Source organism: Indicator indicator, chromosome 19 (assembly GCF_027791375.1).
Source record: "Indicator indicator isolate 239-I01 chromosome 19, UM_Iind_1.1, whole genome shotgun sequence".
Taxonomy (NCBI): Eukaryota; Metazoa; Chordata; class Aves; order Piciformes; family Indicatoridae; genus Indicator; species Indicator indicator.
This window is the reverse complement of record NC_072028.1, coordinates 19685105-19703557: the sequence shown is the minus strand read 5'-3', so window position 1 is coordinate 19703557 and position 18453 is coordinate 19685105. Positions and strand designations below refer to the sequence as shown.

General features: G+C 51.7%; 1 protein-coding gene across 1 annotated transcript in view; it reads left to right on the top strand.

Moving 5' to 3' along the window:
• The window catches only part of AMFR (autocrine motility factor receptor), a 49517-nt gene extending 31321 nt beyond the window's left edge, over positions 1-18196 (top strand). The window contains exons 12-14 of the mRNA XM_054389607.1: positions 9226-9309; positions 14033-14217; positions 16548-18196. Coding sequence (XP_054245582.1) covers positions 9226-9309; positions 14033-14217; positions 16548-16701 — 423 coding nt within the window. The 3' untranslated portion in view covers positions 16702-18196. The remainder of the gene's footprint in view (positions 1-9225; positions 9310-14032; positions 14218-16547) is intronic.
• The last annotated feature ends 257 nt before the right edge of the window (positions 18197-18453 follow it).

The window sequence follows — 18453 nt, the reverse complement described above, 5'->3', positions numbered from 1 at the left end:
AGGGCTGGAGAAACTCCTCTATGGGAAAAGGCTGAGAGAGTTTGGGCTGTTCAGCCTGGAGAATGGAAGACTCAAGGGAGCAGTCTTCCAGTACTTGAAGGGGGCTACAGGAGAGCTGGGGGGGGCACTGTGGACAAAGGCTGGGAGTGACAGGATGAGGGGCAATGGCTTTGAGCTTGAGGAGCTGAGATTTAGTCTGAAGATCAGGAAGAAATTCTTTCCAGTGAGGGTGGGGAGACACTGGAACAGGTTGCCCCAGGGAGGTTGTGGATGCCCCCTCCCTGGTGGTGTTCAAGGCCAGGCTGGATGAGGTCTTGAGCAACCTGGGCTGGTGGGAATTGTCCCTACCCATGGCAGGGGGGTTGGAACTGGATGGTCTTTAAGGTCCCTTCCAATCCAAAGCATTCTCTGAAGCCATGAAAACCAATTTGTTACCAACGTTTCCTGTGTTAGTGCAGTAGTCCCTGGGCACAGTGATGAAGTGTTTGCTCTCAGAGCTGTTGTGCTTGTTCTCAGGGCTGTGCACACAAGCCCTCACTTGATGTCTGTATTTCTACTGGTGCCGTGTGTGGTTCTGGGGGCTGGGCTGAGGTTGTCACCTCGATGTGTGGTGTGAGAGCAGCTCGCTGGCTGTGAGGCCGGTGGGGTGTCTGTACTCAGCATTGCTGTCATCTGCATACTTGGAAGCTATCCATAGTGACACCCCTTCCCTTTTCTACTCGGAGAGGAATCTGTGGGGGAGGCAAAGGGAGACACTTCCCTTCGCTCCTTCACCTTCCCCTTCTCCTCCAGGCTACTTCAACCTCGGCGACAGGCACTGCAGATGAGGCAGAGAACGGACCCCAGCCGGTCTCAGTCACCGCTGTGACTCAAGAGGAGGAGGAGGAGGAGGACAATGAGGAGGAGGAGGAGGAGGACAATGAGGAGGAGGAGGAGGAGGCAGAACGTGAGGCGGTAACCATAGAATCCCTGTCCCTGTGCCAGCTGTCAGACATCCGGAAGAAGTTCACGTGCGAGCCGTGCGAGGAGGTGGCGAGCTGGCTGCTCCGCTGCTGGGACAGCAACGCCAGCAGCATCAGGCTGAACGGCAGGGAAGCCAGGCTGCTGGGACCCCTGGGCAAGGGCTACAGGGTGAACATCGCCAGGGAGGTGCAGATCTGCAGCCTCTGGAGGCGCCTGCTGGCCGGCGTGAAGGAGGCCTACCCCCTAAAGAAGCACGTCGTGCCCAAGCTCTACCTTTGGACCACCATGGAGAAGGGGATCCAGTACCTGAGGGAGCTGGCTGTATCTGAGCTGATTTACCTGGACAACAAGCTGCCAGTCAAAGATCCAGACGAGTTCGAGTGCACGGAAGCCATGTGGGACAAGTTTGTCCGGAGCTCCCCGCCGCTCTACGCCGGCGCTTTGTTCTTCCGCTTCCGCAGGTACGGAGAGGGAAAGATCGTGGATGACCTGAGCGAGTGGCTCCGGCAGAACGAGGAAGGGCTCCGGTGCCCCTCGCTCTCAGCCAAGACCCCTGCTGAAGAGTTCAAGATGCTGAAGGAGTTCCTGGGCATCTCCCCGCCCGCGCAGGCCCACAGCTCAGCTCCTCCCAGGAGCAGGCGCTCCTGCGTTCAAGAGAGAACGTACGGCGGCTACATGCCCCGTGGCGCCCTCTGGTCTTACCTGCGCGACCACGGAGAGGACATGAGGAAGTGGGATGGAAAAGCCACCTCGGCCCTAAAGGCACGAGTGAGGGAATTGCAAGGCAGAACGGCCCCAAGGAGGGCTTCCTGCAGGAGAAGTGCTGCTGCAGGCTGCAGCGGGCAGTTCCCCGGGCAGCGCAGGAGGCCTGACCTGCCCTTGGAGCTGTATTTGGAAGGGGCGAGCAGCGAATACTCCGACGAGGACTAGAGGGGCCCTGCCTCCAGCCAGGTGGAGGGAGGGCCAGCTGGATTTACTGGACTGTGTGGATTTGATGGCCTGGCACATCACAGTAGGACAAGGCTCTAGGAGATACTTGTGCACGGTGTACCCCAGTGCCATCCAGCTATAAAGGAGCAGAGCACGGTTGTATTTCTGGAGTGATGGTGGGGGGGATCCCTACAGCTGACTGTACTGGAGGGAAAAGTGAGTTGAACTGGGAGCAAGCACCCCATTGTGACTGGCCCAGAGGCCACCGTGCATCCTTGGCATAGACTATCTCAGAGGAGAGTATTTCAGTGACCCAAGGGGGTACTGGTGGGCCCTTGGTAGAGCTGCTTTGAAGATGGAGGAACTTAAACCAGCTGTTTGAGAAGTGCAGAAGAACAGCTTGAAGGGTTGAAGAACAGCAGGTGCCAGTTGCTACCACAGCAGTGCACTGATGGCAATATTGTACCAGCTGAGACTCCCCAACTCCCACCCTTAGGGTGATTCATCAACTGCAGAGCCAGGGGATGATCAGCAAAACTTGCTCACCCTTCAATAGCCCCATGTGGCCAATGTGGAAGTCTGATGGAGAATGAGACTGGCAGTATACTACTGTGGCCTGAATGAGGTTACACCAGCTGGAGTCAAAGGCAGCCAAGTGGTACATCTCAAGTGACATAGCTAATGTGTCCTTCTCAATGCCTGTGGCAGTGGAGTGTAGGCCACAGATTCCTTTCACTTGGAGGGGGTGTCCAGTATGCCTTGGAATTGACTGCACCAGGGGTGGAAACACAGCCCCCACCATCTGCCATGGACTGCAGTGGAACAGGATGGAGCTCCAGAACAGCTGCAGTACATTGATGACATCATTGTATGGGATGACACAGCAGAAATTTTGGAGAAAGGGAAGAAAAAACTTCAGATCCTCCTGAAAGATTTTTTTTTTTGCCACAAAGTAAGGTCATCAAAGGACCTGCACAGGAGATGGAGTCTTCAGGGATTAAATGGCAAGAGGAATGTTAACAGATCCCAGTGGATGCGATGAACAAGATCACAGCTGTCTACCCACCAAAGAGTGAAAAGGAAAGCCAGGGTTTCTGGGGTTTTGTGGTTTTCTGGAGGATGCATATCCCAGACTGCAGCCCAGTTGTGAACCTTCTTTACCAAGTGACCCAGAAGAGGAACAATTTTTAATGGGGCCCTGAGCAGCAGCAAGCCTTTGAAGGTCCCAGCTGACTGGAGACTGGCAAATGTGATGCCCACCTACAAGAAGGGCTGAAAGGAGGACCCAGGGACCTGTCAGTCTGACCTCTGTGCTGGGGATGGTTGTGGAGCAGATCATCTTGAGTGCCATTGTGCAGCATGTGCAGGGCAACCAGATGGTCAGGGCCAGTCAGAACAGGTTCATGAAGGGCAGGTCCTGTTGGACAAACCTGGTGTCCATCTATGACCCACTTAGTGGGTGAGGGAAAGGCTGTGGGTGTTTGTCTGGCCTTCAGTAAAGCCTTTGACACAGCATCCTCCTGGAGAAACTGGCTGCTCATGAGTTGCATGGGTGGACACTTGGCTGGATTAAGAACTGGCTGATGGCCAGGCCCAAAGAGTGGTGGGGAGTGGACTTTAATCCAGTTGGTGCTCTCCAGGGCTCAGTGCTGGGGCCAGTTCTCTCCAATATCTTTATCAGTGATCTGGGTGAGGGGATTTGAGTGCACCCTTAGGAAGTTTGCAGGTGACACTAAACTGGGTGGGAGGGTTGGTCTGCCTGAGGGTGGGAAGGCTCTGCAGAGGGATCTGCACAGGTGGATCCATGAGCCAAGGCCAGTTGTGTGAAGTGTACCAATGCCACCTCATGGCCCAGCTGTCTATGCCACATTTTCTGAGCCATATTTCTTTGAGGATGTTGGGAGACAGTATCAAAAGCCTCACTGAAGTCAAGGTAGATGACATCCACAGCTCTTCCCTCATCTGCCTGTTTGGTCATGGTTTCATAGAAGGCTATCAGGTTAATCAGGCAGGATCTCCCCTTGGTAAATCCATGTTGGCTACTCCTGATAACCTTCTTGTCTTCCATGTGGTTAGAGATGATCTCCAGGATGAGCTGCTCCATTATCTTTCCAGGGATGGAGGTGAGGCTGACTGCTCTGTAGTTGCCTGGCTCCTCCTTCTTGCCTTTTTTGAAGACTGGAGTGCCATTGGCTTTCTTCCAGTCGTCGGGCACCTCTCCTGTTCTCATGGCTTTCCACAAATGATGGAGAGAGGCTCAGCAGCAGTATCAGCAGCACTTCAGGACATGTGGATGCACCTCTTTAGGGCCCATGGATTTGTGTGTCTTCAGTTGGTACAAGAGATCTCTAAGCCAGTCCTGACTGACCAGTGGAGTGTCCTCCTCCCTCCAGTTCTGCTCCCTTGCTTCCAGAGACTGGGGTGCCTGAGGGCTGCTCTTAGGAGTAAAGACTGAGGCAAAGAAGGCATTCAGCAACTCTGCCCCCTCTGCATCCTGTTACCATATCTCCCATCTCACCCAGCAGTGGCTCCACCTTTCCCCTCTTCTTCCTTTTGTCATTGATGTATTTGTTAAAGCTCTTCTTGTTTCCTTTCACCTCCCTGGCAAGACTCAGTTCCAAGAGAGCCTTGGCCTTTCTTGTTGCATCTCTACGTTCTCTGCCAATATTTCTATAATCCTCCCAATTGACTTTTTTCCCCACATACTGTAAACCTTCTTTTCCTTTGTGAGTTTTTCCAAGAGCTCCCTGCTTATCCATGCAGGTCTCCTCTCTCCCTTACATGATTATTCTTTTTTTATTTTTTTTCTTGAGCTTGGAGGAGGTAATGTTTGAATATTAAGCAGCTCTCTTGGGCCCTCCTCCCTTCTAGATCCCTAGCCCACTGGATACTTCTAAGTAGATGTTCAAGAAATGTGTGGGCATGGCACTTTGGGGACATGCTGTAATGGCCATGGTGGTCTTAGGCTGACAGCTGGACTCGTGTGCCCTGTCTTTCACCAGCCTCTGGGAAGATGGAGCACTGCAGTGGTGAGCACAGTGGAGGGGGAGCCCCTCAAGCGCTGGCACAACCATTGAGCATAAGCCACCTGGTTAGGCAAAAGTAGAGGATCTGCCACTCGAGCTGGCCCTGCCCAATCCAGACTTGAACATGTGACAGAAGGGGGATAGAGTCCCTGCAGTGCTTTGGCTGGGACAGAATCTTAGGCCAGCTATGTCCTGGGACAGAATCCTGGCCATGGCTGGGGCAGAATGCAGAGTGCCTGTCCTGGTGTGGCTGGAGCAGGATCCCAGGCCAACCATCAGCAGTTTGGAGTCAGCCAGGGCAGCTGCCCCAGGATGGCTCACAGCTGTGTCCCAGGCCATAAACATCAGTGTAAAGGAGGAAGTTTGCTGAGGATAGAGAGGTCCTTCTGCTTGGGTTCCTGCTCCTTCTGCTTGTGTCTCTTCCTGCTCCTTCTGCTTCTCCCCATCCCTGGAGGGCCTTGCTCACAGTTGTGCTCCTGAGGCCTGCTTTCCTCTGTGTTGTGATGCTGTGCATTGGCCAGGCTGAGCAGGACTCTGCACACTTTCTGTTGGCATTGGTGTCACTTTGGCTGCTTCATTAAATCCATTTTCATTTCATGGCTCTCTTCTCCTTTTCCTGGTCCCCCTGATGGCTGGAGAGGGATCATGGAGTGATGGAGCAGCTGCTGTGGTTTATCCCTGGATACAGGCTGAGTGTAGACACACAGAGAACAGGCAGGGGGAGAGAGTTATTCCTGCCTTGGGCAAAGACACATCCATCCATGGGCTTGCTTTGGTTCAAGGACCTGGGTGCACTTGGTGGGTGAGGTGGGAAAAGTCCATTCTGTACCTCAGGGGGGTCTGATTTTGGGATAATGTCATTGCTGTGTCACACTGTGTGCTCTGGTTGCTCTCTGCCAAGTGAACAACCTTGCAGTAAGGATCACCCAGAGTAACAGAGAATAAATTTGGGTGGAACCAAAACTAATTTCAAGCATGCAAAAATCCACAACCACCACAAGCCCATCTCTTCTGCCCTGAAGGAAACTGCTCTGTGATTCTATGACTGTTATGACTGATGGAGCCCAAAGTCATGGAGTAAACCCACTCAAGGGGTGTCCCATAGAGCAAGGGAGTGGTAGCTCCATGTGTGTGTGTATCAAAGGCAGGAAAGGTGGTGGAGATTCATCTGGATGCTTTGGAAAGTCTGGGACCTGATGGAGATGGTATAGAACAAGGGTGGATCTTGCCCTGGTTTTGGCTGGGGTAGAGTTGATGCTCCCATAGCTGGTGCAGTGCTGTGGTTTGGATGGAGGGTGGCAATCATGGTCTGGGTTAGGTGTTGCTGAGCAGAGCTGCCACTGAGTCAAGGACTTTCCATCTTCTCACACTGCCTGGCCAGTGAGGAGGCTGGGGGGGGCACAAGGAGCTGGGAGGGGACACAGCCAGGACAGCTGACCCCACCTGGCAAAGGGATATTCCATCCCGTATGACATCATGCCCAGTATATGAACTGGGGGGAAAGCTGACCAGGGGAGCTGTCTGCTCACCAACAGGCTGGGCATTTGCAGGCTGGTGTTGAGCAACTGTTCCTCATTAGCACTGCTTGGTTACCTTGGGCTTTATTTCTCTCTCTCTCTGTAGTTGGATTTGGGGTTTGTTTTGTTATCTGTTTGTTATGTTGTCTGTTTGTTGTTTTCATTACAATTTATTACTGTTATTAGTGTTAGCTTTTATCTTCTTCCAGTTATTAAACTGTTCCTATTTCAACCCAGGAGTTGTCTCATTGGTTTTTTACCTTTCTGGTTCTCCCTTATTCCACTAGGAGGGGAGTGAGGGAGCAAAGCAGCCCTGTGGTGCTTAATTGCCAGCTGGGGTTAAACCACCACAGCAGAGGGCATTTGCTTGATGAAGGGAAGTCAAAGTCTTATCAACCATGCCCTAGAAGCTGGAACTCAGGAAGTTCTACCTCAACATGAGGAGAAACTTCTTTGCTGTGAGGGTGTTGGAGCCCTGGAACAGGCTGCCCAGAGAGGTTGTGGAGCCTCCTTTTCTGGAGACTTTCAGAACCCATCTGGATGTGTTCCTATGTGACCTGCCTTAGGGACTGGAGGAGGACAAATGCCACTCCAGTCTTCCAAAGAGGTAAGAAGGAGGACTCAGGTAACTCTAGACAGGTCGGCCTCACCTCCATCCCTGGAAAAGTAATGGAGCAACTTATCCTTGGCACTATCCTATCAAGGACAAGAGGGTCACTAGGAGCAGTCAGCATGGTTTTACTAAGGGGAAGTCATGTTTGACCAACCTGATAGCCTTTTCTGAGGACACAACCAGGTGGATGGATGATGGCAGAGCAGTGGATGTGGTTTATCTTGGTTTCAGGAAAGCATTTGACACCATCTACCACAGCATCCTTGCAGCCAAACTGAGGCAGTGTGATCTGGATGATCAGGGAGCGAGCTGGATGGGAACTGGTTGAAGGAAAGAAGTCAGAGAGTTGTGGTCAATAGGACAGAGTCCAGTTGGAGGTCTGCAACTAGTGGAGTCCCTCAGGAGTCAGTACTGGGAGCAGGACTATTCAATATATTCATCATCAACCTGGCTGAGGGCACAGAGGGCACTGTCAGCAAGTTTGCTGAGGACACTAGACTGGGAGCAGTGGCTGAGACCCCTCAGGCTGTGCTGCCCTTCAGCCAGACCTGGACAGGCTGCAGAGTTGGGCAGGGGGGAGTGGAATGAAATTGAACGAGGGCAAGTGGGGAGTCTTGCACCTGGGAAAGAAAGACCCTGTGGAGCAGTAGAGGTTGGGGACTGAGCTGTTGGAGAGCAGTGAAGGGGAAAAGGACCAGGGGGTCCTGCTGGATGGGAGGTTGGCCATGAGCCAGCAATGTGCTCTTGTGGGCAAGAAGGCCAAGGGCAGCCTGGGGTGAAGTAGAAGGACTGTGGTTAGTAGATGGAGAGAGGTTCTCTTCCCCCTCTACCCTGCCCTGCTGAGGCTGCATCTGGAATATTCTGTCCAGTTCTGAACCCCTCAGGTCAAGAAAGACCTCAGGGAACTGCTTGAGAGAGTCCAGCACAGAGCCACAAAAATGATGAAGGGAGAGGAAGATCTTCCTCAGGAAGAGAGCCTGAGGGAGCTGAGGCTCTGTAGCTTGGAGAGGAGGAGCCTGAGGGTGACCTCATTAATGCTTATAAATATGTAAAGAGTGAATGCCCAGAGGCTGGAGCCAGGGCTCAGTGATGCCCAATGCCAGCACAAGGGGCAGTGGTGGAAGCTGAGGCATAGGAAGTTCCATGGAAACAGGAGGAAATTTTTTTTTTGCTGTGACAGAACACTGGAGCAGACTGCCCAGGGGGGTTGTGGAGTTTCTAGAGATACTCAAGACCCACCTGGGTGTGTTCCTGTGTGACCTGCTCTGGGTGACCCTGCTCTGGCAGGGGGGTTGGAATGAATGAGCTTTTGAGGTCCCTTTCTGCCCCTAACATTCTGTGCCTGGACTTGTAGGATGCAGGATGCGCTCACCTATAATCTGAAACGTGATGTAGTGCCAGTTCAAGTAAAAAACTCCTCAGGATTTGTTTTTTGTTTGCTTAAATCTCTAAATGTAGGAAATTTCCAGTGATAGAACAAGAAGAAATGGTCTGAAATTGTGCCAGGGGGAGGGTTAGGTTGGAGATGAGGCAAAACTTTGCTGCAAGAGTGGTCAGGGTTTGGCACAGGCTGCCCAGGGAGGTGGTGGAGTCACCAACCCTGGAGGTGTTCAAGAAAGGTGTGACCATGGCACTTGGAGCCATGGTTTGCTGGCCATGGTGGGGTTGGGTTGCTGGTTGGACTCAGAGGGCTTTTCCAACCCGAACAATTCTGTCATTCTCTATTCAGTCAGGTACCAAAGATAGACTGAAAGTCTTCTGCCTAGACTTAGGGACAAATATTTGCTGAGTTAAAGCAGCTCTTCTTGGTCTCTCATGTGCAGAACGTTTCCAGTTGATGTCTCTGCTGACAGCTAATTGAATTGTACCACTTAGGAAGGTTTCCTGCCCAGAAAGCAGTGGGCAAAACACTGCCTTGGTCTTAATTAGTGACAGCAGATCTCAGGAAAGCAGTCTGGGGACCACGTTTGTGCTCATAAGAATATTGAGTTCTGCTTGTGTGCACATCAGATTCTCCTCTTATCTGGAGGCTGCCTGTGGGGGAGCAGAGAGCATTCTCTTTCTGTTCATTGCTAACTTCTCTCTTTCTGCATCTTGCTGGGGAGGGCAGGGTTGGGATGTGTCCAAAGGGCTCTTTCCCCACGCTGTGTTAACCCCCCTGGTGTTTGCATTCCAGCGTGCAGACAGCATCAGACCTGCACTGAACAGTCCTGTGGAGCGGCACAGTGCTGATCAGGAGGACACAGAGGCTCTCACCCAGGTAGGTTGGCCAAAAAAAAAAATGGGCAAAAAGCACAATTAGGAGCTGCATGGACAGGTAAGTGTGTGTGGGTGAGGTTGGTGCAGCCCTTCCTTGCATTTCACAGCCATGGGGACCCTCCAAGGTCATCTTGTCCAACCCCCTGCAGCCAGCAGGGACATCTCCAACTAGAGCAGGTTGCTTAGGGCCACATCAAGTCTGATCTTAAATGTCTCCAGGGATGGGGCCTCCACCACCTCATCCCTGGGCAACCTCTTCCAGTCTCTCCCTACCCTCATTGTGCAGAACTTCCTCCTGATGTCCAGCCTAACTCTGCCTTGCTCCAGTTTGAAACCATTGCTCCTCCTCCTGTCAGCACAGGCCCTTCTGAGCAGTCCCTCCACAGTTTTTCACACCAGACCTGACACTGGGGGACTTCAGCACAGTGCTCCTGGAAAGGATTGTCTCTGTGCTTTTTCCTTCTTGAGGGGAATCCTCCCAAGTGATCCATAGAACAAATAGAAGATCATGTCTCTCTTCAGGCCTGGTCAGGCCCACGGCCATCTGCAGAATATGGAGAGCAGGATGTTTTCTTCTTCTCTTCATCTTCCCTCCTTTTTTTCTCCTTCTTCCCTCCTTCTTTTCTCCTTCCTTCCTTCTTTTCTCCTTCTTCTTCCCTCCTTCTTTCCTTCTTCTTCTTCCCTCCTTCTTTCCTTCTTCTTCTTCCCTCCTTCTTTCCTTCTTCTTCTTCCCTCCTTCTTTCCTTCTTCTTCTTCCCTCCTTCTTTCCTTCTTCTTCTTCCCTCCTTCTTTCCTTCTTCTTCTTCCCTCCTTCTTTCCTTCTTCTTCTTCCCTCCTTCTTTCCTTCTTCTTCTTCCCTCCTTCTTTCCTTCTTCTTCCCTCCTTTTCTTCTTCTTCCCCCCTCCTTTTCTTCTTCTTCCCCCCTCCTTTTCTTCTTCTTCCCCCCTCCTTTTCTTCTTCTTCCCCCTCCTTTTCTTCTTCTTCCCCCCTCCTTTTCTTCTTCTTCCCCCCTCCTTTTCTTCTTCTTCCCCCCTCCTTTTCTTCTTCTTCCCCCCTCCTTTTCTTCTTCTTCCCCCCTCCTTTTCTTCTTCTTCCCCCCTCCTTTTCTTCTTCTTCCCCCCTCCTTTTCTTCTTCTTCCCCCCTCCTTTTCTTCTTCTTCCCCCCTCCTTTTCTTCTTCTTCCCCCCTCCTTTTCTTCCTCTTCTTCTTCTTGCCAGAAGAACATGTTGCTATTACCAGCCAAACTCTTCTCTTTGCAGAAGGGTCTAGCAGCAAATGAGCTGCTTCACAGTGTGCTTGGTTTTTAAGAAGCTTTTTAAATACCAGTGGGGAAAGGACACAAGGAGCCATTATCATCTCTTCTGGGTGAGACTTGACTTGGATGTAACCTCACACCTCATGACACAGTCTTCAAGAGAGACCATGGCAACTCTGTAGCCTTAGAGTAGGTTCGACAAGCTTCCCATCTCCTCTCTTCTTGGTTAAAATCAACTTGCCCACTGGGAATCTCTGTTGATCTCCAGCAGCCCGTGGCAGAGCTGTTGGAGTTGTGCTTGTTGGAGCTGAAACACTCAGCTGAGGGCACCCTTCCTGCTGAGGAGCCTTGGCTTTAATTTGTGGCTGTGTTTATCTGAGTTCTCTCATCCTGGCTGGAGATGGGCTGAGACTGCTAGATCTAACTGGTGTTGGTATAATGCTGAAGCTTGCCTGATGAAGCTCTTGCCTCTCAAGCTTGAGAATTCACTTCATTGTCATTGCTTAAATACTTGGTGACTCTCTTGAAAACAGAGACTCTCCTGAGGCATCCTTGGCTTTCATGAAACCAGCTCTTGGTGACTCTTTAGGGACTCTGCTGAAGCATCCTTTGGCTTTCATGAAACCAGCTCTTGGTGACTCTTTAGGGACTCTGCTGAAGCATCCTTTGGCTTTCATGAAACCAGCTCTTGGTGACTCTTTAGGGACTCTACTGAGACATCCCTTGGCTTTCATGAAACCAATTCTTCTGAAGGAGGAGCAATTTCTGCAGTGTAGAGCTTTCTGCAGCTGAGATTTGCTGTCACACTGAAGCTTGTTGTAGCCTTCACTGCAAGTAGTTTTGATGCTTTTGCCTCTGGAACCTCGTCAGTAACCACTCCTGTGCTCAGACAGAGGAGTGGGCTCTGAGTATTGGTTTCTACAACTTGGTTATGAAGAAAGCCCAAACCTTAGGTGAGCTGGCTTGCATCTTCTGGTACAAATGATCCAGGAGGAAGAAAGACAGTGATCTTCTCTGGACATCAGCCATCATGTGTGCCCTCCTCAGGGCTTCACCCAGCAGAGCTTCACTTTGCCATGCTCACCTGTGCAGCAGTCAGAAGCAAGAGTCAGAGTGCCCCATAGCTGTTCCTCTAGGTCTGCTGAGGTCATCCTGGTCTTGGCTATGATCCATTCTGTGGAGCTTCCTCCTCTTGGATGTGGTGTTGCTTAGAGGCATTCCAACTGTCCCTCACTGTCTTGTCCCAACACATTAGTTTATGTGTGGTGTGAGAAGCCCTTCCCCAAACTTTGGGGTGCTGGGGTCCATGAAATTATAAAATCACAGAATGGTTTGAACTGGAAGGGACCTTCAAGAATCACAGAATGGTTTGGGCTGGGAAGGACCTTCAAGAATCACAGAATGGTTTGGGCTGGAAGGGACCTTCAAGAATCACAGAATGGTTTGGGCTGGAAGGGACCTTCAAGAATCACAGAATGGTTTGGGCTGGGAGGAACCTTCAAGAATCACAGAATGGTTTGGGCTGGAAGGGACCTTCAAGAATCACAGAATGGTTTGGGCTGGGAGGGACCTTTAGGACTCACAGAATGGTTTGGGCTGGGAGGGATCTTTAAGGGTCTCCTTGTCCAACCCCTCTGCAGTGAGCAGGGACATCTGCAACTAGAGCAGGCTGCTCAGATCAGGGCTTTTGCTGAAGCAGGCTGAAGACATTCTCGTGTTTGAGGCTGTGCTGTTCATACAGTGCATGGGCCCTGATGATGTCCCTGCTTGGTTCACCTGGTTGATGGGAAGTGACATTTGCCTTCGATTCTGCTCTCTGAAGGCCTTCACGTGGGCAGATGACGTTACTGTTCTGTCCCTGGGTCTTTGGCATGAGTGACCTTGGTTTGCAGTCAGCTGTGAGACCTGTGTGCTGCACGCTGTGGTGCCGCTGAGGCCGGGCTGCTGGGACCTGAGCAGCTGTCCCCTCTGGTGGCCACGTCAGCAGCTGTCAAGGCTCCAGTGGCAGCTATATCAGAGCTCCAAGCCCAGGTGTGATAGGAGCTGACTTGGCTAATACCTCTGACAGACCTGACTTGCTTGAGTAATCCTCTGGGATACCGAGCCGTGGCTAAACCCTTAAACCTTTCATGGAGCTGGTTTGTTTCTTGATGTCATCAAGCTTGGTGACATCCTGCTCTGCCATCACAGGGCTGATCTGATGGGTAGTGACAGGAGGTGCTCAGGATGTGCTGTCTCACCTGTACCAGCTCACCAGCATCATCACCCTTCAGCTCAGCACTGGCCTTAGCGCCAGCGGACGGCTGTCGGGGGGAGGAGGTGCTAGGTGTGGGGCTGCCAGCTCCTCTTAGTGACAAGGCTGTGCTTGGGACAGTTGCCAGCCTTGCTCCAGCAGCTCGAGTGCAGGATAATTTGGGTGCTGCAGGAGCTGGGGAACTGAAGCTCCATAAATTCCCTTCCAAGAACTCATCCTCTTGGCATTGCACAGAATGCATCGGGTTGGAAGTGACTCTCAAAGGTCACCTTGTCCAAGCAGCCTGTGGTGAGCTGGAAGCCCTTTGCTGTGAGGCCAGGCTGAGAGAGTTGGGGTTGTTCAGGGTAGAGAAGTGAAGGCTCTTGGGAGAGCTTTGAGCAGCCTTTCAATGCTTAAAGGGCCTTTAAGAAAACTGGGGGCAGAGCTTTGAGCAGGGCCTGTTGTGACAGGCCAAGGGGTGATGGTTTGAACTGAAAGAGGGAGATTCAGAGTGGAGAGAAGGGAGAAATGTTGGACACTGAGGGTGGGGAGAGCCTGGCCCTGGTTGCCCAGAGAGGTGTAGATGCCCCATCCCTGGAACCATTGCAGGTCAGGTTGTCTGGAGCTCTGAGCAGCCTGCTCTAATTGCAGATGCCCCTGCTGAGTGCAGGGGGTTGGACTGGATGAGCTTTAAAGGTCTCTTCCAAGCCAAACCATTCCCTGAGGAGTGCAGATACCTCTTCAGTGGTCTCTGCCACCTCCAACTAGATCAGGTTGCTCAGGATGCTATCAAGTTTGACCTTGAATGTCTGCAGGGATGGGGCCTCAACCACCTCTCTGGGCAACCTGTTCCAGTGTTCTGGTGTTCTTTCCTCAGCCTGTGGCTTTCTGCTTTTCCAGCTCTTGACTCTGCAGAGTCTCTCAAGCTGCAGAATCTCCATGCAGTGCCCTAGTTTCAGACAGCATTAATTAGGAGTAATTAACGTGTGTTTTTGAGATCACTTTCCAACGTGGCATGAAGGAGAGGGCATTCCAGAAGGGAGGCTCTTTGAACAGGAGCTGGAACAGCTTTGTTCTGTCTTTGGCTGGGGTTTTCAAAGGAGCCCAAGGGACCTGGGTGCAGCAGGTGGGAGCCTGGTTTCTTCCAGTGCCTCCAGCAGGGTTTTGTAGCTTGTTGATGCGTCTCCGTTAGCAGGTTCTGCAGAGGCTTGGCAACTGTTTTTCTTTTGCTCCTAGACAGAGAGAGTGCCACTTGAACTCAACTCCAGACTGGAAGAGATGGTGGAACAGAGTGAGGTGGAAGCAGAAGCTACTGAAGCAGAAGATTTTGAGGCCAGAGGGAGTCGCTTCTCTAAGTCAGCTGACGAAAGGCAGCGGATGTTGGTGCAGCGGAAGGAGGACCTGCTGCAGCAAGCTAGAAAGTAGGTTCCTGCCTGAAACTCCAGCCTTGTCACCTGGGGGTAGTCCCTCAGGATGGGCTTTGAATGGATTATCACCACTGAGAGCTTGGGGTGATGCAGAAGTGGTAAAGGGGATGAGTACATCTGGTTAGAGCAGGCTCAGGATGCTGTTTGAGACAACTGTCACTGATGAACCGATTCTGAACTAGTGCCACCTTTGGGGTGGAAAAGACCTTCTCAGATCATCCAGTCCAACCACTGCCAGGGCACCACTAAGCCATGGCCCTCAGCACCACATCTGCACTGCTTTGAATCCCTGCAGGGGTGATGATTCAACCACTTTCCTGGGCAGCCTGTTCCAGGGCTTTGACAACCCTTTTGGGGAAGACGTTTTTCCTGGTCCAACCTAAACCTCCTCTGGCACAACTTGAGGCCATATCCTCTTGTCCTGTCCCTTGTTCCTGGGAGAAGAGACCAACCCTTCCTTTCAGGGACTTGTAGGGAGCAATTACTAGTTGCTGATTAAAAAACAAGAGGAAAAGTGACCTGGTAATGCAGAGAAACCTTAGCTTTTGTAACAGATGCTGTGCCTTTTTATGGCGGGGAGACCACCAAAAGGGTCTACACTGAGATCTGTGTCCTTAGCAGCTGTTGTCAGGCCAAATATGGTCTTTATTTGTTGCACCCTGAAATGCCTTCCTGCCAGTACCCTTGGATGAGTTTGTCTCTGAGCAGGGGTGCTCCTAGAATCATTTTTCCTCAGTGCTGAGCAAATGTAATTTAGGAAGACAAAGTGGTGTTGACTTTTTGCATGTCTGGCTCCCTTTTTGCACTGAAGAGCTGTGAGTGTCAGAACTCTTTGGGATGTTAACTCTGGCAGCTGCTGCCTTGTGCAGCTCTTGGCAGCCTTGGTGTCAGAGGCTTACTCCTTGGGGAGTGACTTCTGGCAATCACAGAATGCATGGGGTTGGAAGGGACCCTTGAAGGTCATCTTACCCAACCCCCATGCAGTCAGCAGGGACACCTCCAAGTAGATCAGGTTGCTCAGGGCCCCATCAAGCTTGACCTTGAATGTCTCCAGGGATGGGGTCTCCACCACATCCCTGGGCAACCTGTTCCAGTATTTCACCACCCTCATTGTGCAGAGTTTCTTCCTGATGCCTAACCTAAATCTGCCCTGCTCTGGTTTCAAACCATTGTCCCTTGTCCCATCACTCTAAACACTCCTAAACAGTCCCTGCCCAGCTTTCCTGTAGGTCCCCTTCAGATAGTGAAACGCAGCTCTAAGGTCTCCCTGGGCAAGTGGTGGAAGAAGAGGGATGGAGAGGTTCAGTGACTCCCCTGCAGGGTCAGTGAATTGCTCTGAGTTCAGAGCAGAGCCTCAACCTTTAGAACCATCTCCCTCCCACAGACATGAGGATCTTGCACAAAAGCTAAGAGCTGCTTCCACCTCTGCACAGTCTGTCCTGGCTTTGAGGGTGGGGTTTTTGAGCATGAAGCTTGTGTGCACTTTCACCAAGGTAGGGGTTGGTCTCTTCTCCCTATCCCAGTGATAAAACAAGAGGGGATGGCCTGAAATTGTGCCAGGAGAGGGTTAGGTTGGAGATGAGAAAAAATCTCTTTGCTCTAAGAGTGGTCAGGGATTGGAACAGAGAGGTGGAGTCCCCATCCCTGGAGATGTTCAAGAAACTTGTGGCCATGGTACTTGGGGACATGATTTAATGGTCATGGTGATGTTAGGTTGATGGCTGGATTCAATGATCTTAGAGGTCTCATCCATGCAGAACAGCTCTGTAATTCTTTGATTTCATTGCTCTGGGTGTGCCTCTCAACCTGCCTTGCTGTGTGGCTGTATTGGGGATCTGCTGGAGAGAGTCCAATGGAGGCTATGGGGATGAGTGAGGGACTTGGACATCCCTGCTGTGAAGACACACTGAGAGCCCTGGGGTTGTTTAGTCTGGAGAAGAGAAGGCAGAGAGGGGATCTGATCAATGTCTATAAATATTTGAGGAGTAGGTGTCAGGGTGAAGGTGCCAGGCTCCTTTTGGTGGTGCCCAGTAATAGTTCAGGGATGGGCTGGAATACAGGAGGTTCCACTTTAATGTGAGGAGAAACTTCTTTGCTGTGAGAGTGCTGGAGCCCTGGAGCAGGCTTCCCAGAGAGGTTGTGGAGTCTCCTTCTCTGGAGACTTCCAAAACCCACCTGGATATGTTCTTGTGTGCCCTGCCCTGCCCTGGCAGGGCGGTTGGACTCGATCTCGTAGAGGTCCCTTCCAACCCCTCCCCTTCTGTGATTCCCTCTTTCCAGCGGTGCTCTCTGCTCCACCCACCTTTTCCTTTCTCCCCTTGCAGACGTTACTTGAACAAAACCTCAGAGAAGGAGCTGAGCTCAGAGAAGCCCTCCCCTCCCCCAGCCGAGGGAGCCTCTGCCGACGCCGTCACCCTGCGCCGCCGGACGCTGGCCGCCGCCGCCGAGCGCAGGCTGCAGATGCAGCAGAACTCGTAGCACTCCTCGCCTGCCCTTCCTTCTCCTGCTCCTCCTCTTCCTCCTCCTCCTCGTGTGGGCAATGTTCAATAAAGAAATGAAATGCAAAAAGAAACCCCAAACAAAACAAAACACCCAACCAAAACCCAAACCCCACAAACCAAACCACCCAACACCTCCCCAACTCTGCACTTTCTCTACCAGCAGGAAAAGTCTCTTCAGAGCACAGCCAGCCCAGGTGGGAGCTGGCTGCCTCTCTGCTGTCCAAAGCATGGCACAGCTGAACTTGTTCTTGTAATAGTTTGGATGCAACCTCGATTCCTACCCCCCACACACCTCAACAAACAACAGGCAATTGCTAAACCACAGGCACCATTTCTGCGGCTAGCACACGAGGCTCTCGGGCTGACTGCACGGCGGAGGCCAGGGGAAGCCTGGTCCTGAGTTGGCAGCTCCTGCAGAGCGCTGGTCTGGGTCAGCTCGAGATCAAGGAGAGTTACTCCAAGAGGGAAGGAAGCTTAGAATCTTGCAGCAGACCCTGCTTTAGATGAGCAGGTGCCCAGTCTGCAGCCCCTGTGTTGAAGGGTGGCCTGGCTGGCGGTCAGTTGTGGGACTGGAGGGCAGCTGTCCAGCAGCGTATGGCAGGAGAAACAGAGCTCCTGAGCTGCACTGCTCCAAGCCGCACACGTCCCAGCATGGCTTCATTGCTTTGCCCTTGCTGGGCTCTTCTGCCCCGCCAGCCCTCTGGCCTTGTTCACTCCCCAGGGCTGCACCTTTGACTTTTGGCTTTTATGGCCAGCCTGAGGGGAATGGGGTGGGAGGAGAGGGGGTGTGAGGCCAGATCCCAGCCTCTGCACTTCAGTGTTACCATAAAGCCAAGGGAGCCTGATCTGCGCTCCGGAGCACCTCGGGAGGTACTTCATGGTGACAGCTCCAACATCTGGCTTCTAAGGTGATTTTTGTTTTTTAACCCCCCAGCTTCACCACACCTTGAAGAAATGATTGGAGGCCCTGGGGGCAAGCTGGTGGACCGTAGGCTGGTCACACCCATCCTGCTCACCTCTCAGTCTTTTTTTTCTCTACAGACCTTCTGCCAGGAGATCCAAGCGGAGCTGCCGGCACTCGTTTGTGTAGATGACTTTTACATGGCAGTGACTTTCGTTTTTTAAACTTTGAAGAGTGAGTTCTAGCATTGGTGTCCTTTAGAAGGAGCTCAGTATTACCTAGAGTGGTTGGTAACATTTTATTTTTGTTTTGCTTTGTTTTTTACTCTTGGTTTTTAGGACTTTTGAAGGCCAATTTAATAGAGAGGAGTTCTGTAATGTGTAGGTGAAAATAATTTATTTCAATAAACCTCTTTGGGTTTGGGGTTGGTTTTTTTTTGGGGGGGGGGAAGGAAGCCTTTTTGAGATGCTGATAGTGAACCTCAAAGGATTTGTTGGAGCTCTTTGGTTTGGCTCAGAGCACAGCTGGTTTGTTTTTATAGTGGAAAAAAATAAAAGAAGATAAAATCTTGCTCAGTGTTGGAAATTGGAAGTTTCTGTAGCGTGGCTTCTCGGTTTGTGAATGTTACCCCTGCAGCTTGGTCCTCTTCACTTAACCTTTTCTTAGGTTTGCCCGTTCTTTGGTTCCCTCTTGTTTTGGTTCCCCCCTTCTCTGTTTTTAGAGAGCACAGCTGCCAGGCACCGGGTTTGGGAATGTTTCCCAAGCCCTACCTTGCACAGCAGAGATTGCTGTTGGAATTCAGGGTAGAAAGGAGAGAGCAAAAACATC